Genomic DNA, 25,695 nt, shown 5'->3' with positions numbered 1-25,695 from the left:
AGCAGGAGCAGGGATTCCCAAAACACCCTCAAAATCAACTCCAAATACTCCTCCTCCATGGTTATTGGGGGGAAAAGCCAGGACACCAACGGGTCGAGGAGAAGGGCTTTGCCCAGCACAGAAATGCGGCGTTAGAGACTCAGTGATGGGGGTGAGATGGGAAGAAACCAGCAGTGAGAATGAATTTCGAGGGGATTATTGCTATTATAAACTGCCACTCGGGAATTTATAATCAAGTAATTAATTCCTGGACGAGGCAGGAGGGGGAGGGTGGCAGAGGCGCTGCCGGGATTAATTGCATTGCAGGGAAAGGCTGTCACCTCCGACTCAGTTCAGGAGCAGGAATGTGAAGCCTCCTCCCTCCTGTTGTTTTTCTTAAGGTCTCGGGCACCTCCAGCCTCACTGTCACTGGGCTCGTACCACTGATAATAACGAGGAGCTAAAAAAACTGGCTTCCCACTCGCAGGCACACTCCATGTGCATGCCCGGGGCCCACACGTGTGCACCCACCCAGGCACACGCAGGCAGACACACAGACAGCACTTCCAGTTGAAACAGGGGCTGAGGGGCCGCCACAGTGATTCAGACACCCCCTGCTATGGGGGGACATTTGTTGGCACGTGTGTACAGAAACACAGGGACCTGCAGCATTCAAGGGCATCGTTGCTGCTGCTGCTGGTTTTAAGACCCAATGAAGAGGTGGGAGCATCCACATGGAGAAAGATTTGATGCATATATTAAAAATCTCCTTTTTTCATTGTAAAAGGGTTGTTATTTGTGCTGCAGTAGCATCAGGAGTCTGTGGCCCACTCCCAAGTTAAACATGATGGGAAATGGAGAGCGAGTGAAACACCACCTGCTTGGAGAGAGAAGGGTGCAAGTAGGAATCATGTCCCAGGTCCTGTGCTGGTAGCCGGCCCTGGGTGTGGGGCTGCTGGGGAATTTTCTGGGGGCTCAGACAGGGTTTTGGGTCCAGTACCAGGCAAAGCCATGGGGTGGGTAGGCAGTAGCCCAATATAGCCAGGCTGAGAAGTGGTGGGCGGCAAGCCCACTTCACAAAAGAGCCACCTTCCCACATCCCTGCTTGCAGGAGGCCAACTGAGCATGGGAGCTGAGGCAGGTCGTGCTGAGCTGCTCATTCTCCATGCCGGAGAGCCAAAGGACATAGCGAGCTTTGCATCTTCCCTGTGCCTCCCTCCCTGCTACAGAGATTCACCATCTCCATCACAAGCAGCCAGATGCATCCCGCACCAGCCCACCAGGAGGACAGCTGAGTCCAGCAGGGTCCCCAGGAGCAGCCCAATCCTCTGCCTGACTTCCCTGTTTGACAGCTGGGACAGGGATGTGGAAAAACATAGGACAGGATCCAAGGCTTATAGCTCGCTGGGCACAGAGGCCAAATCCCTGTCCCACTCTGACGTACGCATCAGGTATCTGACATGGAGGCAGCAGTCTGAGGGAGCCCCTGCCTTTCCCCCTAGTGCTGCTGGGATGCTTTCATGGGATAAAGCAGGCTTTCCCATCACTTCCAGATGCCAGGCAGTCAAAGGTCATCCTGCCAACCCCACTGGTGTGAGGGACCCCTGAGAGAGGGACCAAACAGCCCCGGACATGCACGTACCATCACCCTGCAGCTGCCATGGCAGAGCTGCCAACCTTTGTGTTTTGTAACAAACCTTAGACCGCTCCACTCCTGGAATCATACAGTTATGTGAATTCACAAATATACACACAAACATATATATAAATAAGTTTTTACATATATAACTTAATAGTCCCTCACAGCTGGAAAAATTGACCAAAAATTCAAACTAAAGCCACAGAAATCAGAGAGAAAAGAGGACATGCAGTGTTTTCTTTAAATCTCACATTTGAGCCACTCTCTTGATTTTAGGTTGATTTAAAAACTGTGCATGCCTGAGACTGCACTGGGATGGGAGGGCTTTTCACCCATGGCAACAAAACCTTAACAAGACACATGGGTATGAACTACCCCTTCCAGCAGCGAGGGGCAAAATCTTATTGTCAATGCAGCACAGGCCAAATTCCTTAGGTATTTTGAAAAGGAAAATATATCCCTTCCCCTTCCATCCCCTCCCAAATCTGGTATTTCTGAAGTCATGAACTCCTCCTTCTCCTCCTCCTCCTTCAGGATCAGAATTTCTCGGGGTAATTTCTCATATTTCATGCATGACCTTGATGCCAGGAGAACTGCAGTTCCCTCATACAGGCGCCCTTTCCTGGCTCTGAGCAACTCTGATCCCAGTTTGTCTTTTCTGAGACAAGCCACCAGTTTCCAAAACAGACACTAAAAATGCTCTGTATTCAAACACCAGCTGAGAGTGAACCCATCTCATTAATTAATGAGTTAACCAGTGTCTGGGGCAAGTGGCTGGTCCACCATGACCCCACTGGCCCCAGTGAGATGGGGTTAGTTGATGGACACTAGCTTATTCTGAGATGGACGTAATCTGTCTTCTCTCTATGGAAAAAAATAAAGTCGAGGTACAAACGTGCTGAGCCCATACAAGGAGTCATGACACACACTGTGGGCATTAACCCTGTGTGGGAGCAGAACCACCGGAGGTGGAAGGAGAAATGAGAGAAGGCTGTCCTTGGCTTGCCCATCGGGAGCCCTACCACCAGCAGAGCAGGGATTCCTGGGGAGCCATCGTGGCACATCGGATAGGTTTGGGATACCAAGGTCATGCACTGGGAGGGAAATGCTGCTTGGAGGGGCATCTCTGCAGGAAGCAAAGCAAGTGCTGCAACATCTCACTGCAGGGAGGATGCACATAGCTGGTCCCCGTGGGATTGTGTTGGGGGAAGGCTTGCTGACCACTGCTATCCGCCCACGGCTTGCTGGGAGGAAACCACCACCAGGGAAACCACCCTCGCTCTGTCCACCTTATTGCACCTTCCAGTCAGTCCCCCTGAATCTGCACTGGCCCCAACTCTCAGTGGCCGCTCCAGCATGGGACACATCCACCTCCCAGGCAGGGGATGGGGGGGATGTCTGCTGGGGGACAGGCAGTGAAGAACTACTGCAACATCCAATTCCTGCAGCCACAATATAGCAAGATGGTAGTACAGAGTTTAACAGCTCTGATGATACAGGGTATCTAGGCTCCTTATCTGAGAGCCACTGCACGGCTTCAGCAGGGCAACATGAGATGTGTTACATACAGGGTCCAGCCCAGCCAGTTGGGCAACCCCCTACCGCAAAGAGGGGTACTTGGGAGTGGGAAGGGGCTCACACCCACCCAAGACCTCCCAGGCAGGGAGAAATCTGTGAGCAAGATGTCTCCCTGGCTTGTCTTACACTGGTCTCACTAGTGTCCTCTCCCTCTCCTTACACCACCAGTGTAAGCCTGTGGTCACTGCTGAGCCCACCATAACAGCAGATTGTGCCCCTGCCCTGCCTGAGGCCCAGCACTCCCCTCATCCCTGCTTCACAGCCCCCAGCAGCCCATGGCCCTGGGGCAGCAAAATCCCATGACATGCCTCATGGTTTCACCTTCTCCGAGGCTGGTCAAGGCCCTTGTGAGCCTCCTAAGGAGAGCTGGCAGGAGAGAGCCTGTGGCACCACTTCCCTGGGGTGCTCAAGTGCTCACCAGCCCGTGCCCAACTCCCAGGAGGATCAGGAAGGAGCCTGGCAGCTTCACCTGACATAAAGCAGTGCCCCATGACCTGCTGAGCTGCTGTGGTTTTAGACAAGAGTTGAAGCAGTGAAAAGCCTGACTGTGTTCGTAGGGTAAATAAAGCCCACGCAGCTTCTCTGATGTCTAATAAGTGCTGTGCATCCTTCAGGGCTATTCACCTTGCAAGAGCAACCAAGTCCCCGCACACTGACCTGCGGGATGTTTGCAGGACGCTAATTCCCAATCAACTGTGCTGAAACTGTCTGTGGGTTTGGAGGGTACTACAGCAGGGCAGGTGGACAAACCATAGGAGTGCACAGCCCTTGTGCCTTTAGGAAACTGGGAGGAGGAGAGAGTCAGACTGCCCCACAGAGTGCCTTTAACCACAGCTGGACGGCTGGCCCAGGACAGGCGCACTCACTTCCCTGCCTCTCTCCTTCCTCCTCCTCTGCGCCCAGGCCTTCCCCTCGCCGCCAAATCCCAGCCACGAGTGAATAAGGACATTGTTTGCAGTCACCGGAAAGCCAAAACGGAGGGAGCAGCTTGAAGCACAAGGGGGAGAAAGGGTGAGGAGGAGGAGGAAGGTGGAACCGGAGCAAGGAAGCCGCAAAGGGCAGATGCCTGTTGTGGGAATGGCTCCAGACACCTGCAGCTCAGCCCAGGGACTGGGATCAAGGGCTCCCATTGAGACACACGTCCCGGCACGTTGCTGGAGACGGGCCTGAAGTCACAGTGACTGAATTTTAATGCACCGAAAGCCCTGGACCAAGGAGGCGAATGCAACCTTTCGCCTCCCCGCGCCTCCCACACACAGACTTCCCTCTCCCCAGCCCCGATCTGCTGTCAGCTGGACAGTTTTCTGAGAAAAACCCATGCAGTGAGCTATTTTCATCCCTCCTGAAAGCGTCCCCCCACCTGCTAACACACCAGCACCTTGACACTGTGAACATCTGGGGCACAGCACTCTAGTGTGCCCCAAAAACAGGATGTCAGACCACGAGGTCACACACCGCCACAGCCCAAGGGGACCAGTCCCAGCAGCTTAAACCCCCTGGAGCATCCCTCCCACCCTTGTCACAGTCTCCTGCTGACCAGACCCAGGCAAAACCAGCTCTTTCAAACTCCTCACAGCCCTCACAGCACTCGCAGGAGACTTAATCCCCTTACAGGGACAGGAAGGAAATGCTTTCACGTTGGGGTTTCATCTTGCACACATTTACAGTAAGCACCAGGAAGGAGGGGAGGTCCCCAGCCAGAGCAGGAGGCCTTGCCTTCCCTGGACAACCTGGAGCACACACATTGCTCCAAGCTTTGGCTTTTCTCATGGTGCTCCCTGTGCAGAGATCAGGCTGGTTTATCCTTGGCAGGTGAAGGAAGAAGGGAGGGGAACAGCATCCAAGATATTAATAGCTGCCCTTGCTAGGAAGTGATGGGAGCAGCAGCCATGCAGTGCACAGGCATCAGAGACCCCCTTGCTAGCATCAAGGGACCCCCTGAGCACCAGGAGAGCTGGGGGTGGAGAAAGGCTAGAGGCCAAATATTCAGTGCCAGCTTGGAGGAACAGGATGCACGGTGCCTCCAGCCTGTCCCCATCACCCTGTGAGGTACTTGAAGTCACCAAGCCTCCCCCAGGACACTGGGAAGGAGAAACCATGAGGCTAAAACCCATGTCCCATCTTCAGTGGCTACCAGTCATGGTTTGAGATACCCCATGGTTTGAGATATTTTGGGATATCTCAAAACATGACACTACCCCACAGGCAAAGTCCCCTGTTCCACCTCCAAGTGCCCACTCCAGCACAGTGTGTCCCTGTAGCAGCTGGATGCTCCCGTGGAACCATGACTCATGGCTGCTTGGCAGGATTCAGGTTGGCCCTGGTTCCTAGGGCAGCCTGGGATGGTGGGCATGGCAGACCATGCTTCTCTGCATGTCCCTGTACCAGAGCAGATCCTGGACTGCCACGGGGCTGTGCCAGTGCCTGCAGCATGGGACAACTTTTCCCCTTGTTTACACCCAGCAGAAAGGAACAACTCATTAGTAAGGGGAAAATAAAAAGAATTGTGTTGCATGGGGCCAGCAGCAGGATTTCTGGAGGCCACGAAATGGGGACCTATTCTCAGTCAGAAAGCGACCTTCAGAAGGACCTTGAGGATGTTAATTCACCTTCCTGGGCCTCTGTGTGTCCCCCTGCTCCTTGCTGCCACAAGGGTTACATGAGGCTGTGCCTCTCACACAAATTAGGGAACAAGGCTGGGGCTCTACCCACAGTTTTTGGACCCCAACTTCAAGCCATGGACTGGCTGCCACTGCTGTCAGTGTCCTCTGAGAAGGGACAAGGATCTGCTTCAAGGAAAAGAGGGATGTAAGGGAGATTAAGGAGCAGAGAGACAAGGCAGTGGCTGGAGATGGATCACATCTCTACCAGCAGCCCTGCAAGTCCTGGAGGCAGGAGCCTTCCTGATATGGGGTGCCCAGTATGGGTGATGCATCCCCCAAAACAAAGGCTCCCTGAACCCACTTTTGCAGCATGTTGGTGGGCAGGAGTGAGGCCATGCTGATGCTATTGACAAGTTGCCTGCACGCAAGAGGCAGTGAAAGAGAGGCAAACCACCTCTGCCAGACCTGGGGCTCAAGACTTGCTCATACCGTGTGCAGGACAGGAAGAAAAGAGCTGGAAACTCAGTGGGAAGATAAATACCAGAGCAAGAAGCTGGTTTGCATGCTGAGCATGCAGCCAGACCAGTCACAACTGATGCTGCTGGCTCCACAGGACAAAGATGAGCCTTGGTGACAGAATCATAAAATCATTAAGGTTGGAAAAGACTTCCAAGGTCATCAAGTCCAACCTTTGACCAAACACTACCACATCAATTAAACCACAGCACTCTAAGTGCCACATCCAGCTGGTTCTTGGATACTTCCAGGGATGGTGACTCCACCACCTTCCTGGGCAGCCCATTCCAATGCTTGACAACCCTTTCAGTGATGAAATTCTTCCTGATGTCCAACCTGAACCTCCCCTGGAGCAGCCCAAGGCTGTATGCTCTTGTTCTGTCACCACCTTGCTACAACCTCCTTTCAGGTATTTGTAGATAGTGATAAGGTCTCCCCTAAGCCTCCTTTCCTCCAGGCTAAACAGCCCCAACTCCCTCAGCCGCTCCTCATAAGACTTACTCTCCAGACTCTTCACCAGCTCCACTGCCCTTCTCTGGACTCCCTTCAGCACCTCAATGTCCTTCCTGATTTGAAGGGCCCAGAACTGAACACAGCACTCGAGGCGTGGCCTCACCAGTGCCAGGTACAGAGGGACGATCACTTTTCTGGTCCTGCTGGCCACATTATTGCTGATACAAGCTCAGATGCCATTGGCCTCCTTGCCCACCTGGGCACACACTGGGTCATGTTCAGCCAGTGTCAACCAGCACCCCCAGGTCCTTTCTTGCTGGGCCACTTTCCAGCTACTTTCCCCCAGCCTGTGGTGCTGCAGGGGGTTGCTGTGACCCAAGTGCAGGACCTGGCACTTCACTTTATTGAACCTCATACCACTGGCCTCGGCCCATCAATCCCACCTGTCCCCACCCCCCTGCAGAGCCTTCCAACCCTGCAGCAAATCAACACTCCCACCAAGTTAGTGTTGTCTGTGAACTTACTGAGGATGCACTCAATCCCCCCATCCAGATCATCAGTAAAGATATTAAACAAAACTCACCCCAAAACTGAGCCTTGGGGAACCCTGCTAGTGACCAGGCCTTTGGCCAACCTCCTGCCCTGCATCTTCCAGGAGAGACGGCATCTGACCAGGGAAAATACTCCCACGCTGTCCCAATAGCAGAGGGACAGCAGATGCTTTTGGGTGGTGCAGGAGCACGATGGAGAGACCAGCTCTGAGAGCTAGTGGGGCTGTGGCTGCAGGCGCGACCAGGCCCTCGGGGCAGCAAAGAACTCAAGAAATCTCTTTTCTTTCTGTTGAGAAGGGAGGGAGAGGAGATCCCCACCCAGGCCTGGGTGCGGACACTGGCCAGCAGCCCACCCCAGCCAGCTTTTGGCAGGGAGGACAGTCCAGGCCACCTTCGCCTGGGAGCAAGGAAAGCCAGGAAGAGGCACAGAGTTCAGCTCCGTGTTTATGAAGGACAAGGTCGACATTTTCTTTGCCATCAGGGGTGTGAGGGAGGAGCTCTTTTCCTCACCCCTTTCAGTTTTAGGGGGAAAATGTCCTGGTTTGGGGCTGCTTATAAATCAGTGCCAAAATTCACCCTGCTGCTGAGCCATCACCAGCATGAGGCTCTGGCTGCAGGCCTTGGCACAAGCCTGCCCTGCCCAGCACCAAATGCCCTTTGAGTAACCAGCTCTGGAGCACCTGCATCAGGGCATAGCTGGGAAAGCACAGGGGTTTGTGACATCCAGGAAGTTTCAGACATCCAAGCCTGAGCATCTTGAGCAACCGTTTCCAGCCTCTTGGGACCTCAGACTGACACCAACACCCGGAGCACATCTGGTCCAGATGACTAGTGTCGCCTTATGCTTCCTCCCCACCATGCCAGAAAATAAAATCTGGTCCCTGAAGCTACACTGACTGGGATTCATCAGATTTCACAATTTTTCAGAGCCTAAAAGATTGTATAAAAAAGTCCTGCCCTTTCCACCTGTGCTTGTGGTTTTTCAAATGCTTCAATCGATTTATATGGACATTATGGGGACCCTAACCTCCTCTTCTCCCTCTACTGTCTGTTTTCATACAGCTGCCCCTTCCTAACCATGGATCCAGATGAAAAATTACTCCAGTAAAAAAAAAAAAGCAGTCTCTTTTTGGTGGGATCATCTCCCCCAACTCACTCTCAGAAGCACTCTGCCAGCTCCAGTGGTGGCAGTCTGGGCAGCAAAGGGAGGTTGTTCAGTGCTGAAACTCAGTCAAATCACAAAATCCTGCTCCTCACGCAAGCCCTATTGCTCTGACATATCATCGGTGAGTTGTTCCTCCCATAACCCCCATGAAAAAATCAACAGGCTTTGGCAGCACCCCGAATCCAGCCTCAATCTGCTGTTGTCCCAGTCTTGTCTAGCTCTGTTACATTCCAAGATCTTCCCGACATGCTGAAATCTCAGAGTCTCAGCCAGTTGTCCCCAGACTGTGGCTCGGGGAATGGCTTGCCTTCCAAAGCAGCCATCCTGCAAAGACCCGCTCCCATCACTTGGCAGCAAACCTACCCCCATCTGCAGCCCCTGCAAAATTGAGAAACCCTCACTCTCCCTTCCAAATAAACATCTTGGATTCAAGATCCAGCTGGCCTGTGTGATCTCAGAGTCTTCTCCCTGCAGGGGTGAAACACAGCCAGCCTCTTCCGCCCTTCCTCCCATTGCAGGCTGAGCAGCCGCTCCCTTGCCCAAAGACCTCTGCTCCATACCCAAGACAGCTGAGTCCTGCCGTGGGGAGCCTCGAACTCTGAACAACAGCCCCTTAGGCTTCCTACTCCCCTGATTTCTAGTTTCTGCTCTGGAGGGAGCCTGGCCTGGGGATATGAAAGCACAAACAGTTTTTTTGGGGGAACTCAGATACCACCGAGGAGCAGAGCAGCAGCAGCAATACCCACGTGCACGCACGTCCCAGCCATGAGACCATGGGCATGTGCCCCATCAGCATCTCATTTGGGGACCTAGAGATGAGGGGTCCAGCTGCACAGGCAGCTGCCAGACTCAGGAAGCACTAGAAAGAAAACCTTCCTTTGATTTAAAGGCCATGATTTTATTTTTTTTTCCTCTCAACTGATCTAGTTAAACTTCCAACCGCTCAAGGCTATTTTAATTTGTACTGGTAAGTTAAATCAACACAAACAAGGGCAGAACAGGTTTATATGCACCTCTATTACTGGCTTGCACCAACTAGAGTGCAGCTACATTTCTCCAGGCACCTTTTTTTTCTCTCTAATAAAGATAAGGGGGGACGTTTTTTGTGCACCTTCAACTGACAAATGGAGCCTGAAAGTGAGTTGGGAGTCAAAGCCTTGAGGAAAGTCAAGGTGACTTATGCACCAATAGGCTGGATTCAAAGAGCTTTGCAAAAATGCAGATCAACTAACAAGATTTATAAAACCCGTTAGAGGCTTAGAGGTCGCTTAATTCTCAGAGGTGCCAAGGAAAGTGCCTGACTCGCAGAAGGATGGATGGGGTTTACAGAGGTGGCTATCTCAACCTTTCAGTTGCTTCAAGAAAAGGGGACTCAATTTCTCTTGGAAACGAGGTTTTGACATGCCAAAGTGTTTACTCTGAGCCTTGGCTCCTCCATCACCTACTTTAAAGAAAAAGAAACTAAGTCCTGTTGCTGCAGACAACTGTTACAAACATCTACTGAAAGCAACAGCAGAATCTGCTGCTTCAGCTCACCAGCGCCAGACACCACCCAGAGGAGTATGAGACTCAACCGCATTCGGCACACAAGTTAGAAAAAATAGAAGGGGGAAAAGACTTTGCACTTCTACAGCTCCCCTGTGCCTGGTGTTTGCAGGCTGGAAGCAGCCTGTCAGCACCTGTGGGCAGCCAAGGCAATGTACAGCCAGTCCATCCACCTCACTGACCATGACCACAATCTGCTGGACGCCGAGGACCCTCTGCTGCCTCCCTGCTGCGTTTTCTCCCTCCCCCATTTTTTTTGTGAGGCGGCTGTTGAGAACCTGAAAGCCCGGATTATAATCTTTATGAATCCCATAGTTAGATCGTGCTGAACAGCAGCCCAGCAATACCAGATGTTCAAACAAAGCTGCCAACCGACAGCTGTCTGCAGCTTGCAGCGTGTTTTTACTTTAAAATGCAAAATGATACCAATCTATATTAAAAGAGAGACGTTCTGAGCCTTGCGATAGCAGCTGAAGCCGTGGATATTGCTCTTTCACGCAGGGTGTGGCGGCAGAAGGAAATATCTCAAAAACTACTGCTTAAGCCACCCTCCCAGCCCCCCCAAATCCTGGCCCCTTTCCTAATGGGAAGGAGACTCACGTTACTGCCTGAGTGCCGTGAATGTACCAGTGCGTGTCCAAACAAGCCAGCAAAAAGAAAAATGCAGCATGAACAAATACCATCTAATGAAGGATGCCAGAACGAATCTGGGCGCTGCCTGCACCTGGCTCTCAACAGCGTGCAGAGGACAAAATGACACATGGGGGGACAGAGGGAACTGGGGCGGAGGGTGCAGCCCCTCCTGCATCAGTGACCAAAGTGAGACAGCAAAGGTCCCTTCTGGCAGCAAAGCATCACCAGTAGAAACTAGGGATGGAGTGGCATCTTCCACTGCTTCAGCCCATCTACCCAGCATCCCACCTTGGGTTGTCCCACATCCCTCTAAGCTTGTGTAGCACTGACCCCAGTGGGGAAACTCTTCCTCTGAGACTTGGCGTGCAGCAGGTTTTGAACATGAGGTTTTGAACTTGCATTGCTTTGTACCTTTTTCTGTTAGGTTGGCTGGGACCAGGCACAAAGCCGTACACCCTGCAACCTTTTCCACATGTCAGCTGCTGGGGAAGGCAAGAACCGGACCCCAAACTTGCTCTCCATTATTCTTCCCTCTGGAAATACAAGCCACCCACAACTACTGCATTTTGGGGATGGCAAGTCCCGAACATGCTAGGCATGGCAGAGTACTCCTGGACTGCAAGAAGTGTTTGAAGAGGGCTCTGACTTACTCAAACGTGACGTCCCAAATTCCCCACCAGCCGCGATCACAGGAAATCTTTGGGACCGGTCCCAAGGCTGCCTCATTGTGCTCTGAACAGCAACAGCATGAATGAATCATGCTCCTCAAAGTGTCGCCCAGCTCCCAGCAACATACTCGGGACCAAAATATTTACATTGCAAATGAGTAAGAACAGGACCAGATCCCCTCCCCAGCACGGTGACATAAAAAGGCCAACCTGGTCTTGCATCAAGCAAGTGGGTGGCAGGAGGATAGGAAAGCAGGAGGCAGAGATCAGCCGTGTGCCTCGCAGCCTGGCTTTGCCCAGCGATGCTGAACCAGAACCCTTCTCCTTGACAGCAAAATTCCTGCAGCGGTGAGCACTGAGACTACAATCCCCGTCGTACCACGCTCACGCTGGAGCTCAGCAGCAGGGTGACATGTGAGGGAGCATGCTGGGACCTGTAGTTTCCAGCCAGCCAGCTGCAAAATGCCATCCTCCAGTAAACACATCTTGAATTAAAGCAATGCGAGGCCCCCAAGCTCCTGGCAAGGCGCCAGCCACGGTTTCTTGTTGGCAGGCGCTTGGCCAATTCCCATGTGTTGTATTAGCCCTTTCCAAGGAGCAGCCAAAAGCCCACACCCCGCAAACTCCCTTGCAGCCAAGCTGCAACCTGCCCTTCCTGAAGAGATGTGTCTGCATGGACAGAGCCCTGGTGCAGCCCTGGGCCACAGGAGATGGCAGCCCTGCTCCTGCCTTGGTGTTGGGCCCCTCCACTTCTGCTGCATGGCACTGAAACACTGACCCTGGAGCAAGATTCTGCACCCAGCACTGGCCAAGCTTCAGCTATATATATAAGGTCCAACATTGTATCCCTCGAGGGGTCCAACAAAGATGCCACAAAAGCAATCAGAGTCATAGGCAGTAAGAAGCAACACAATGGAGTGGTGCTTTCAGACAGAGCACCACAAGCAAGGCAAAACTCCACCAAATCACCACACCGACAAGGCTGGGGACAACCCCCTCTCCACAGCACCCTGGATGGGCATGTAGCCTCTCCTGGAGTGCTGCTGCCCCATGCTCCAGCACAGCCAGACCGTATGTCAACCCCTGGGGAATGTGGCACCCTTCTCCTTGCCTGATCACCCTCCCTGCTCCGGAGGAAATCGTGCGCCCGGCTGATGTCAGGAGGCATCACTTCACACAAAGGCCAGGCTTCCTGGCAGGGAAGGGGTGGGGGAGTGGAGAGGAAGGGGAAGAGGAGCCCGGGGCAAAGGCAAGCAGCATTTCCAGCTCCTTGTGTGTGCATGAGAGGCAGCGTCAGGAGACAGCAAGGCCCCTTCTACTTTAATCACCCTTGCACTCGGGAAAGAGAGGCAATATCCTATTTCTCAGTGCCCTTCACAGGAGCTACAGCATGGCCCTGCCCTGAAAAGCTGTGATGGAGCACCCTGTGCACCCCTTTAAGGATGCAGAGAAAAACTGGACTCAAGTCTACTTTAATTTGCTTCTGCAAATAAACCATTTACATCTTCTTCACCTCAGCCAGGCTGCTGATGAATAAGGGAAGCTCTCTGCTCAGCATCTAACCAGGAGAAAAGCCACTTCTATGACCAGATCTAACACCAGCACCCCAAAATGGGCATGAGTGCACACTCCACCTATCTTCTCCTCATGGGTGGCTAAATACTTGTGGTTCCCACAAACTGATAAATACAGGTAAAAATAACATATTGAGAACAAAGTCAAGAGTGAGCTCCAGTCCTCATCTCCCAAACTCCTCTCCCCAATGTGCTCCCCAAAGCCAAGCATCTTTGCAACGCACAGCATTTCATGGTACCCACAGCATCAACATGACCTCCTACTTCAGCCTCTCCTCTCCTTCCTCCTCCACCTTCCAGGGTCCCAGCTCATCCCCAGGTAGCAAAAGCGGCTGATGGCCAGCACCAGGCTGTACTGCTTTTGTTTCCACCTCAGCCACGCTCCCAAGGGCAGGAGCACTCTGGACCAGCTGCATGAGGACCAGTGAAGAGGGCTTGGTTGTAGGGGACCTGCAGAATCTGGTCAATGTTGACTGAAGAGGGCAATCACTGATATTGCAGGGGGCAGCCGGGGAAGGTAGGTTTGGGATATGGGCACCGCCAGGGAATAACTGTAAAGGAGCAAACCCTACCACTCTCCTTCAACATGCTGACTTCTGCTCCTAGGAGGGAGCCTGTCATTGGTTTTTAATCTTGCCCGATTACGGGACAGCCTTTGACATTATTGATCTCAGGCCCCTGAAGTATCATTTATCTTCCAGGTTTGACTTGGCGATCGGAGCTCGACAGCTCAGACTCCAGTCAGCTCCATCCTCCCAGGGAGGCAGGGGAACTGCTCTGCTCAACTCCAGTCCTGCTGATGCAGGTGAGCCATATTCGAGGCTCAGTTTCCACCCTCAAATGAGGTGGCTTTCACCAGATGCCCTCTCCCTACCTGGCATTTCATCTTCTGACTCAAAAATCAGCTCCTCAGGTCTCTGGCAGATCAGCAGTGCTTTCTCGAGCTTGGCAGTCCATGGTGTCTCCAGCGTGCACTGCTTCCCCCTTTCAGTTTAATTATCCTCTTTCAAAGAGGATGCAGGGAAAGCACAAATGTTATAGGATGTGCTGAGAACTGCACAGAGACTGGGGGAGCAGTGCCAGCATGCAGGGTACAACCAGAGAAGCCATTTCTAGCTGTGACTGTACTGCCATTTTCTGGAGCAGAAGGACCAACAACAGCAGCTCCTCATTCCCTGGAGAGATTGCACCCAGAGGGACCCAGCAGCCAGTGCAGTTCTGTGGTGGCTTCCCCTTACCTGCTGGCCAGCAGAGCTGCCTTGGGGCCAGCTCATGATTTCTGCTTGACCTTCAAAATGCTAACACCTGCTCCCTCCACTAGGCACAAGAGATGGGCCCACAGGTTCCCTCTCCCATGGTTACCTCCATCTTCCACCCAAGCTGACAGACACTCACAGACTCTATTGTTTGGGAAGAACAAGGTTTTCCTCAAATGTCTTTGTTAACAGTTACTGGGTGCAGTGTGTGCGTGAAGGCTGCCTTTTCAGATGCCTTCTCTCTCTCTCTCTCTCTCTCTCTCTCTCCTGCAAAGTCAGGCCTTGTGTTTTGGGAAGGAGGAACATTTCCTGAGGAAGGCTCCAGCAGGCAGTTTTTAACACATAGAGGAAGGTTTAGCTTTTGCTCATTGCCTTGTTATTGTTTATCAGATTGCTGAAACGCACTTTGTTAAATGGGGATTAGTACCATGTGTGTTCACAGATCATAGCAGAAGCCAGCCTGGGAGGAAGTGCTTGTAAGGGTACAGCTAGCAGGGTCCATGTTCTGCAAGGTATCACCATCAGCAAACAGAGCTCCAGTCTCCAGGACTGCTGTCCCACACTTCCACAGACTTCCTGACTCCCTAGCAGGTCCTCCCACCTCTGCTTATCTCTACTTTAGGGTAATGCCCTGTCTTTCTGACCCAGATTTTAGATTGTTGCAGAGATTAAAATGACTTTTTTCTCCCCCGTTGTAAGTAGAATGCTACAAATTCCTTAACTGGAAAACAGTCTTTGGTTTTACCTCCTGGGCTCACACCCTCTGGAGATGCATTTGGCAAGGAGTGGTCTTCACATGAGGTGCTATTTCCAGTTCCCTGCCTGGATGTCCTGTTGTGCAGGATGCCAGCAAGCAGAGGCAGGAAAATAACTCCTAAATGTGCTCCCATTCCCTTGTAGGGGCCAGGTCCTGTGCCCATCCCCTACAACCAAACCACCTCTGACTGAAACAGGGCTCGCAGGCCTCAGCCACTCAGCCACAACAGTGCAGCTGTGGCAGGAGAGCTGCAGTAATTCCCTCCCGGATCTGGCCACCCCCATCACTAAGGAGCTAGCACAATACCAGAGGGAAGGGGGAGTGCAGCACCCCCCCCCCCCACACTGTCCCCAAAGGGTCTGCAAGGGGGACAGAGACCTCGCAGCGCATTTATTCCGCTCCATCCATTTGAGAGGCATGCTTCAAGGGGCTTTTTGCCGTCAGAGGCGGGTGCACCAGGACAGGAAAAGAACAAAGGGAGGCACCGGCACCCCCAGCCCTTTGTCTGAGCGCAGAGGAGTTCACCTGCAGGGAAAACCTGCTCCCACCGCAGAGGCAGCAGCTCCACACAGATTCGGATGGGGAGAGGGATGCAGCCCCACCACCCCCACTGCTAGAAGGAGGATAATGAGCAGAAGGATGCAATCACATTACCCTCTCTCTCCCCTTGCCACACGCACAAGCCCGTTACAGCTCACACCAACCCCCCGGACTTTCCAACAACCGCAACCAGCAATAAAAACCATTGCCACAAAAATATCAACCCACCCCCCAAGTGTGATCGATCTGTGTCTGCGTGTGGCCAAGCACCAAACCCTGGAGCTTGGCTCCACCGACGAGGATTGACTGGGAGGGAAGGGGGTGGGAGACTAGTTTCCAGGGGATGGGGTTTTAAAGCCACACAATAACTGGCTCAAATGAGGGTTTAGATTAAGCTGTTGTATGGCAAGGGAAAACACTGCCTCCATTAGGACATGGGGGATTTTCTTTCCCTTTCTCCACAGCTACAGCTCTAGGATGAAGCTTCCAGGTCACCCAGGCAGAGAGAGGAGAACTGGGTGATGCTGAGCAAATGGGGGATCCTGAACAGGGAAAGATGTGTGGAGAGAGGAAAGGGCAGATCAGCCCTCCCCAAACCCCGGATCATACAGTCGTCTGGTCTGACAATGTTTACTCATATTTCAGAGAGACACAGCCATCCGGAACGTCACTCCCTGCCAACTGCCTCATCTGGAGCCATCCGCAGCTCGGCTCTTCCCAGCCTGCTCCAGAGACAGCCCTCCCCCAAAGCATCCACACAGCAAGGCACTGAAAAAAGGACAGGTAGGGGGAAGAGAAGAAACAGATAAATTAAATAGATTTGTGTTTAATTTTTTTTTTTTAACAGTTCTGGTACATTATCCCAGCAAATGGATGACTTCGAGTGCACGTTACATCGACAGCGCTGCTGCAGAGTGGCAGGGCGCTGCTCTGAGCTGGGAACTTCTGCTCATGTTACCATCACAAGAGAATCACAAGACAGAAGAGAGACAACCATGATGCCCTGGTGCAAACGGGCCGAAGCTGTCCTTATCAGAAAGGATTTGGGACTGGGAGCTTCTTCCCTGAGTTCATCTGGGGGACATATGTAAAAACTTTTGCGTGCATCTACAGTCTCATGCCTGTAAATAACTGTCCCTCCCTCTGTATTTGGAACCAGGCATCTTTTCCTCCCATTCCCAAGCACGCTGGCTGTAGCTCTCCTGGGAAAAGGAGTGGATGCCTCTATCAGTCCTTCTTCTGTGAAGGAAACAGAAGGACATCCCTGATCCTGGACATTTCACATCTCCCCACTGGTCCCCCAGCATCCGTTCCACCTTCTCTACCAGCAAACAGAGGTTCATTGCAGAAAATTGGCTACCACTGCAAACAAGCTCAGCAGCTCCAACTCTTCTGTGCCATTCTCCTTATCCCAACCAAATCAGCACCTCCACAGACCATAGGCTATTGATAAATGCAGAAAGTTGACAAAGTCACCAGAACCCAGCCCAGACCCACAGCATTTTATCTTTTTAAAAGCAAAAAAGCCAGGCCAGACCAGATTCTGCCCCGGAGCCCGCGTGGCAAAGCAGAATCCAGCTCCAAGTGTTTATTTATAAATCCGTACATACATGTACATTTGAATTCTGACAGAATTAATTCTGGCATCCAACTAATTCAAAGCATTCCTCCCCCATCACACTACTGTTGCAGGCCAGCCCTGCACAGAAGCTGATTATAAAATGCTGCACTAGCCAGGCATTTCTGCAAAGGCTTGTGCTATTGAGCATTCAGTCTTTCCTTGCTTGGCTATTTCATTGTTTCGGTGTCGATCCCTCCTCTCTTGCCCTGTGTTTCCTGGTTACTTTTGTCCCTGCTCTGGAAGCACTGCTGCTCTCAGCCCCATTTCAGTGTCAGATTGAAAAAAAATACCAAAACAATCACATGAAATTAAATAAAAGAAAAGAAGAAATTATCACCATGTACCAAGATTTCCAGTTAACAGATAGGTAATGAGCAAAAAATAGGCCAATATGCTGCAAGGCAAGCTGCAGACAGATCTGGGGATAGAAAACCCGTTGCCTGCCTCCCAAGTACAGCTAAGAAATCCCTGTGTGGTCACACGCTGTCCTCTGGAGCAGAGAGGAGAGAGGTCAGGGCAGCCAGCACTGTAAGAGCCTCTTTATTCTTGGGCAGTTGCATGAATCTGATCGCTTGTGCCCTTTGTGAGACATGGAAATCTGCCTTCTCCTTCCACCCCCTTCACCAGCCCCTCTTCTGCTCCCCCACTCAGATGGGGACAGAGGCAACTCTTTGGCTCCAGAGGCAACGACCAGAGCAGCAGAGAGGCCATGGACGCTGCTCGGGCAGGACCGGGCCAGGCTGAGCATGCAGGAGACCTTGAGGACAGTGTTTTTTTGGAGCAAGGGGAGGGGACAAGATGAGAAGGATGGTCTTGGGACTAACACATCCCTTGAAGGGCTCACCCAGGCTCCCACATGCAAGGCACAAGGGTGAGAGGTGGAGAGAAGTCCAGGGTGTCACACTGCAGGTCATGTCTCTCCTACTTTTCCCTCTCCACCATGCTCATGAGGTTGAAAGATCATGAGAGTGGCACGCTGCATACCTCCATGCCAGCAGCTGCATGATGCTCACATAAACATCACAGGTTGGATTTAGATTAAACAAGGGTCTATTATGCCCCCATCACCAGCAAAAGCTGGGCTTGCACCTCCCGGTTCAGAGACCAGACCACAACAGCCCAGTTTCAGGGGCTCATTCAAAGTCATCACCTGGGAATATCTTCCAGGTGGAAAAAGCTCTAGGCCAGGGCTGCCTGGCAAGAGTGGGCAAGCCTGTGCCTAGACATACCCACCTGCAAAGTACAGACAACCCCTATATACCACAGGGGGGTAAACCTGGGCTATATTTTCTTCCTATTCCTTGCAAAGCAACTCAAGGTCCTCAGATGAACCTCTCTTTCCCTATCCTCCTTCCACCTCCCATTTCAAGAGTACCCATCCACACTGCATTATCCCCCATGGGAAGAGAGCACTCTTCACTGCAGCCTCTGTCCTACTCCTTTACCAAAGCTGTCCCCTCCACGCAAGCCTTCTCCCTCCCACCCACACCCACCAGGCTGCCTTCTGGCATCCTCCATCTCTGCTGTCACTTCTTGGATTTACTCTGCACAGAAGACTTGCAGCTGCAGGTCTGGAGCAACCGCTGGCAACCTGATGGGCTAAGGGCAAAGAAAATGCTCAAGCTTAGCAGGAAAGCAGCGGAGAAAAGCCCTTAATCCAAACCCTAGGGAGGCAGGATACTGCTCCAGTTCAGCCAAATATCTGGGACCACCAAGATACCCACTGCTGCTTGGCCAGCAAACCCAGAGGGGTTTGTAGCAGGGTGGCTCAGCCTCCCCCCTCCAAGACCTCTCTAGGGCAGCACAGGCTGGTATGGGTTCATAATACTGGTTGAAATATGCTGCCCCTGACAACATGGCACAGTAAAGCCTGACAGATCAATGGTGGTGAGTGGCACAGAGCTAGGAAGCCAGACTAGGTGGGTGCTGGGATTTGTGCCACTGCCCAAGGCCCAAGAAGTCAATGCTTATCATGGCAGCTTGACCAACTGACAGCATCCCAGGGCACAATGATCAGTCACATTTAGGAGCATAGTGCCAGACTCCTGAGGCCCCTGAGCAGGAATCAGGGAATGGGCAAAGTCAGGAGAGGGAGAGACCTGGGTTAGGCTGACCTAAAGCCTGGGTTGGGCTGGCGGTTCAGCTCTGGGGTGCTGGTGGAGCAGCAGGGAGAAGCTGCCCAACTCCAGCTTTATAGGACCTACTGCGAAAATTGTCTGGGGAGCAGGTATGCTCAAAGAGTGCCACAGCTAACACCCGCCAGGCACCAGCCCACACCATCTACAGTCACAAGAGCTAAATTAACACTCAAGTACTCGGGCACTTGCACTCACAATGCCTCCAGTGAGCTGCATGCCGTGCTCCTCATAAACAAGTCATCTGGAAAATAAGTAAGCCTGTAAAAATCCAGTCCATCACAAGTTACCAAACCTGTTTCAGAGTAAAACAACCTACAGCAGCTCATGCCAGAAGCCTGGCAGTGGAGCTGATCCCAGCCTCCCCACTAGTGGGGCTCCCTAGGTCTCAACAAAACGTTCTGGGCACAGACAGCAGCATGGGGATGCAATGGGACTCACTGGTGGTCAACGCTGGCAAAGAACCTGAGTTTCTGGTACTGACTTGGGATTCATCTCTTCCTGTGCTCCTACTAAGTGCTCACCTCTCCTCTTTCTCAAAATTTAGAAAGCACGTGAGCTGGCCTTGTGTGGGGTGCTGCCAAGAAAGTAAGCCCAAATCCACAGAGTTGCAGATGGACTCAGCAGCCCAGTCCCTGTCCCCCTGGATTTGCTGAATGTGCACTGGGGAGGAAGCGTCTGTAAGGGTGCAGCTAGCAGGGTCCAACATGGCCACTGCTGGGTGCTGCTCCTACACACCTGCAGGAGGATCCCCAATATTTTCCTGCAGGTTTCAGCACCACAGCACATTTTTTCCCTCTTAACGTTCAAACCACAAGAGATTCTCAGAATGTGTGAAGGGATTTCTTCCAATTTCCAAAAAACGTACTGCAAGCTAAGTCATGGGGAAATCTATCTCCTTCCCCTGAAACAAAACAGAAGCAGCAGAAGAACCCCTCTATCCAAGCCCCTTTCCACTGGTGGCACCTCCAGCGAAGGACAGGCAGCTGGGACAACCCCAAACAAGCTCTGATGTACCTGGCCTCAATCAACCCTGCACCACACAAAGACAGGCAAACATGGTAATACCCTGCAAGTGAGTCCCTTTCTCTGCCTGCTGACCCATGCTCCAATCCTGGCAATGTATTTTTCCCCTTTCTGGATGGGAGTGAAACAAAAAAACAACACATCGACCTCAAGCTGGAGCAACTTTCTTTTTCAACCCTAAAAGCAGGTTCCCCCATGCAGGCAGGAGGCACGTGGCTGGTGCAGCAAAGGCAAAGATGGAAGAAAAAATGTTTCGTTTTGAGACCTTGACACAGACAAAATGACAAGAAGTAAAAAAAAAAAGAAAAAAAAAAGAGCACGTTGCTGGCTTTCCCCCCCTCTCCTCTTTAAGCACTACAAAAACAGGAAACAAAGGAGAAAACATCTCACGGGGGGAAGGGGAGGTAAGCACTTTATACGCCCACGAAAGAAAGATTAACCACATATTTTATTTACTGTTTGTATTACGGTTGCACCGTGGAGTTCAACTAATTCTGAGCCAGGGCTCTGCGGGTTTGTGCAGTGCCTAATGCTGAGCAGGGTCCTTCCCCCAAACCCACCAAGCGCGTGCCTCTGCTTCAGGCAAACCCTGCACAGACACCCTCTTTCCTCCCGCAGACACCTCCTGCCTCCAGCCTCTTTCCCCCAGCATGAGCACTCTTGCCCTAACTGCCAGCTCACAGCTGACAAAGCGCTGGTATTGTCCCCAAGGAGTTCTGACCCCTTTTCCCCTTCAGACCAGCCTGTAACTGGGGGTAAGGTGCCCTTTGAGACATCTGGCAGCACAGCCAGAGGAATAAATGCTAAAAAGGGGAGTTTACAGGGAGAATGTCTGCAGGCTCCGGTCCCTCCTCCAGGCTATGGGGGCCACCACCACCACACCAGGTCGATGTTGCAACCCCCATGCTGGCAAGTCCCCTGCACCAAGGACAGGGCTCCAAGCCTCCCAACTTTGACTCATTTCTCAATTAACGGCTTTCCGAACGCAAGCCACACATGGAACAAACCTCTCACAATGGGGCCTCCCCCGGACCTCCCAAGCCCAGTGTTACTCATCTGCCCCCCAGCCCCAGCCCTTCTTTCCCGGGATGCTCCAAGTGTGGCTCACCGCCGCCGCAGGGTGAGCAAGCAGCCAGGAATCCCGGGCCTGGCTCCCGCAGGCGGGAAACTGTCACCAGCTGAGCTCACGCACCCTAATTCGGGAGCCGACGAGGCCACCTTCCTTGCTGGCTGGCGAGGGGTGGCTTTCACCCAGAGACCTGGCCAAGGCCATGGAGTAAGGGCTGGCAACCTGCTGGGTGATTTTCCCAGGGGATCAACCCTACTCTAGCTGCTCCATGGAAGAACTGCTTCAACTACAGGGGGGATCCTTTGGACGCATGGTCCCCCAGCTTCGTGCTGTCCTTCATTGCCCCAGACTCTGAGCACCCAACCGAGCCACGCGCCCAGCGGGAAGAGACAAGTTTATCATCACAGAGAAAGGAAATTAAGATAACGTGGCGATGGAGGTACCGAGGGATTTGGCCAAGGTCACAAAATAATTCTGCGGCTCTACAATACAGCTGCCCGACACTTTTGGTGTCTGGCCACATATCCTAAAATTTCAAGCCAGGGCCAAAATCCAGCCTAGCTGGTGGCAGCTTTCTGCCAGGTCATTAGCAGTGTGCATCCGCAAGAAGCGGCGAATATCCAGCCATAACAACGGCAGCAGCAACAAAAAAAAAAAAGCCACGCTGCAAGATCGGGAACAGATGAGATCGAAGTGTCCTGGAAAAGGACCTGGAAAAATAGTTTTGGTCCCTGGCTAAAGCTCCCGGGAGATGCACATGCGAGCCCCATCCCAGCACCGCGCAGCCCTCCCGAGGTGGCTCCCCACCCTGGCAGAGGGAAACCAAAATGACTCCCTATAAATAGAAGCAGAAAAGCGCTTCTCTAAAAGCCTGACTGGGTCTTTCCCCTTCCAGCGTGTGTGGCGGAGTTGCTGGCACCTCTGTGGAGGTCTCTGGTTTTCCCCCAAAAAACCTGGAGAGGAAAATAACCTTCCTGTGAGCTCAGGCTGGCTCCTCTGCACAGAGCTGCTTCCCCCCCTGCCCCACTTCCAGGCCTGGCCATCCAATTGGAAAGTAATTATACTGCAATTTTTATTTATGACTTCTTTTTTTTTTTTTATTGCTAAATGGTGACTCATTTTGGCAACATTAAAATACACAGGAAATCATCCCCATTTTACAGTAATCACCATTCAATTCATTGTTAAATATTTATTCGGCAGACAAGCGCCGGGCCTCTTTCGAAGGGTCGGAGGGGGAGAGGAGGGGCAACCCTGGAGAGGGGGAAGGTGGTAGTGGGGTCATGGCAGGGCTGCCTGCAGGGCTGGTAAATGCCCGCCAGGAACTGGAGGGTGGGGAGCCAGGGGTGAAAGCTCCTGCCAGATGGCCTTGCCATAAGCAAAAGAGACTCGCTTTCCCTCAAATCCAGCACTACGGCCCATGCTGCTCAAGGGAGGAGGTGCAGCCCTGTGCCCCCTAATAAAAACCCCATTATTTGTCCAAACCCCAAGCCTGAATTTCTATCAGTGAGACGTCATGGGTCTCTGACACGAAGCTCTTCCATTGCCGGGGGGAAGGGGATGGCAGCCACCGGCCCCAGTGGGAGGCGGTGGGAAGAGCAGGCAGTTTGACATTCACAGGCCTTACAATGGACGGGGTCCGCTCCTGCGGCCGCTTTGTCCTCCCAGGAAGCCCAATTTCGAGGCGACTTGACCTCAGATGCAGGCAGCTCCTCTGCCTTCCTCCGAACGGCTGCACAGCCCAACAGGACCCTGGGAGATGACCCCTCCAGACCCCCCTGGCCCAGGACCTCGACCCTTCACTGCATAGCCCAGACCCAAGCGGCTGTAGGTCCTACAGCTCGACAGCCACAAAGGCCTCCTGCCGCAGATCCCCTTCCCTGGGGAGCCCTCCTGGCACCCACGGGCTCTGTCACTGCTTGGCTGTGGAGGCCACCTAACATGTCTGCCGTGGGGGGACCGGGTGGAGGAGGAGCAATGCCAGGGTGGGTTTTGTGTAGGTCCTACACAAGCACAGGGGAGCAGACTCAGCAGGGGAGAGGGTGGCCGGATGCCCCTGGGCTGGGCAAACCCGGGTGTCCAGGACAGTCCGACTCACCCGGATCTCATTGCGGCGGATCTCCACGTCGCACACCGAGTGTCCCTGGTGGGCCCCGCTGTAGTAGCAGCAGAACTGGCAGACGGCCACCTGCTCGGCCTCGCAGTGGTACAGCCGGTAGGCGTTGTGCTGGGGGCAGCTCCAGGCCCGCACGTCCTCCGCCTCCACCAGGAGATGCCCCCGGGCCGTGGAGGGCTGCTGCAGGTGGGTCTGGACATGGGACTGGCAGCACGGAGCCTCGCACCTCAAACAGATCTTCTGTGCAGGCAGCGGTGGGCCCCGGCGGCAGAAGACGCAGTGTAGGACTGAGGGGGGCTTCTCCAGGTTGAGGGAGTTGAACTTCTCCACAATGTTGGTGAGCTTCAGGTTCTTCTCCAGGTTGGGCTTTTGGTTGTAGGCCTGGTTGCACTCCGGGCACCGCACCAAGCCCGACTCCTTGGCCCACGCCTCCCCGATGCAGCCTCGGCAGAAGTTGTGCTTGCAGGGCAGCTGGACTGGCTCCACAAAGACGTGCAGACAAATGGGGCAGATGAGCTCCTCTTCGAAGCAGTTCTTCCAATTCTCGGCCATCTCTGCCGGCGGCTCTGGTGACACTTCCCCCGAGCCACTTCGGTCGCTCAGTGCGGTCTAGGGGCGGACGCCGGGGTCTGTCCTCCCTGCAAGGGGAAGGCTGAGGGTGAACGGACAGGCTCCCCCCTCCCCGCAGCACGCGCCATAAATAATAAACCGCAGCAGATTTTAAAATCGGGGATAAAATAAACCACAGAGCAGCACTCTAGGAATATCCGGCAAGAAAATGCGACGTCCCTGTCGCTTTGTTAAAAAAACAACACAAACGGTTAAAAAACCCCAACATGATCTTGTTGGACTTACAGCCCAAAGTCCTAACCACCCCTAAAAGCCATTTGCTCCTTTTTACCCCAGAAGGTGAATCGAAACTTACCAAAGGTTGAAAAAAATCCATACAAAATCCAGCAGCAGAGTCCAAGTTCCATATAAAGCTCCTAAATTTAGCGCTCCGGATCAGATTTTTCTTTTCTTAGGTTTGCAACTGACATTCAATATTTTAAGGGGACTTTTGTCCCCCACCAAACCTGGCCAGCAGCTGAGGGCACCGACTCGCTCGGGCTTTTTTTTCTCCCCTGGATTTCTCCTCCCTCTTCCCCTGATGGGAGTTGGGAATCAGAGTCTTTTAAAGGAAACAGATCAAAGGGTTAAGATCCAAAATGGGAAAAGGAGGAAGATTAAAAAAATAATAATAATAATAGCGACGATGACGATGGCGGAAAAACGAATTCTCTCCGCGGCCCCCGAGATTTGCCTCTAAATCGGAGGAGCAGCAGGAAAAAAAAGGAAGGGGGGGGGGGGGAAAGATAAGACAGGAAAAAAAAAAAAAGGAGAAGAAAAAAAGCCCTCTCGCCTGCTTCGAGATTGCGAGGTCTTGAATGGGAGAGCTCGGTCATTCAGAGCAAACCCCAGCCAAGCACAGCCCGCCCAGCTCCTCCGACGCTCCCGGAGAGGGATGGGAGAGGGGACGGGCTTTGCAACGGGGGGATCTGAGCCCCGCGGACCCCAAATCAACCTGCTCCCACTTCCCACCGGGGCTAGGGAAAAAAAAGGGCGCCCGGGGGGGGTCCGACCTAGCCCGCTCTCATGGCCAGCCGGGGGGTCGCAAGCCCCCGACGGCAACAATGCGCTGGGACGCGGGGACGGTGCCCGAGCCGCCGGCGGAGCGGTGCCTTCCCCGGCGCAGCCCCGCCGGGAAGGGGCGAGGCGGCGGCGGGCAGCCGGGAGGAGCGGCCGGAGCGAGCGGTTCCGGGAGAGCCGAGTCAGCTCTCAGCCATCTTGAGCTGCCCGGCTGGAGAGCGGAGACCGGGGACGCGTTAAAAATAAAATAAAAAGAAATTTAAAAAAAAAAAAAAGGTTTTTCTTTTAAAAAATTATAAATAAAGTCACCGGAACAACCCCGCTCCCGGGAACCGCCTCCCCCGCCCGCCCGCCCGCCCGGCGAGGCTCTGCGGAGGGGCTGCGGGGCCAGGCGAGTCCGAGCCGAGCCGTCCTGTCCCGTCCCGGCGGGGCCGATCAGCACAGCCCCCTGCGCCCGCCCCCGCCGCCTCCAGCCATCTTGGGGTCGCCCTGGGCGCCGGAGCCCCACGCCCCGGCTTCCTCCCGCCGCCCCCGGGGAGGCGGCCGCGGCCGGGGGGGGGGGAACGAGGAGCGAGGCGGGCGGGGGCGCGGATCCCCGCAGCGGGGAGGGGAAGCGGGGGCGGCGCCTGGGAGGCTGCCGGG

The 25,695-nt window shown here is 53.4% G+C and overlaps 1 protein-coding gene across 1 annotated transcript in view; it reads right to left on the bottom strand.

Annotated features, from left to right (window-relative positions):
- Positions 1-25,605, bottom strand: part of TRIM8 (tripartite motif containing 8) — a 30,819-nt gene extending 5,214 nt beyond the window's left edge. The window contains exons 1-2 of the mRNA XM_027648118.1: positions 24,350-25,605; positions 23,407-24,062 (exon numbers count right to left, since the gene is read on the bottom strand). Of these exons, the coding sequence (XP_027503919.1) occupies positions 23,407-23,976 (570 nt within the window). The 5' untranslated portion in view covers positions 23,977-24,062; positions 24,350-25,605. The remainder of the gene's footprint in view (positions 1-23,406; positions 24,063-24,349) is intronic.
- Positions 25,606-25,695: the final 90 nt, after the last annotated feature.

The sequence above is a fragment of the Corapipo altera genome, unplaced genomic scaffold (genome assembly GCF_003945725.1).
Source record: "Corapipo altera isolate COAL_440 unplaced genomic scaffold, ASM394572v1 56, whole genome shotgun sequence".
NCBI lineage: Eukaryota > Metazoa > Chordata > Aves > Passeriformes > Pipridae > Corapipo > Corapipo altera.
Note: the sequence above shows the minus strand (reverse complement) of the source record. Positions and strands in the feature narration are given on the sequence as shown.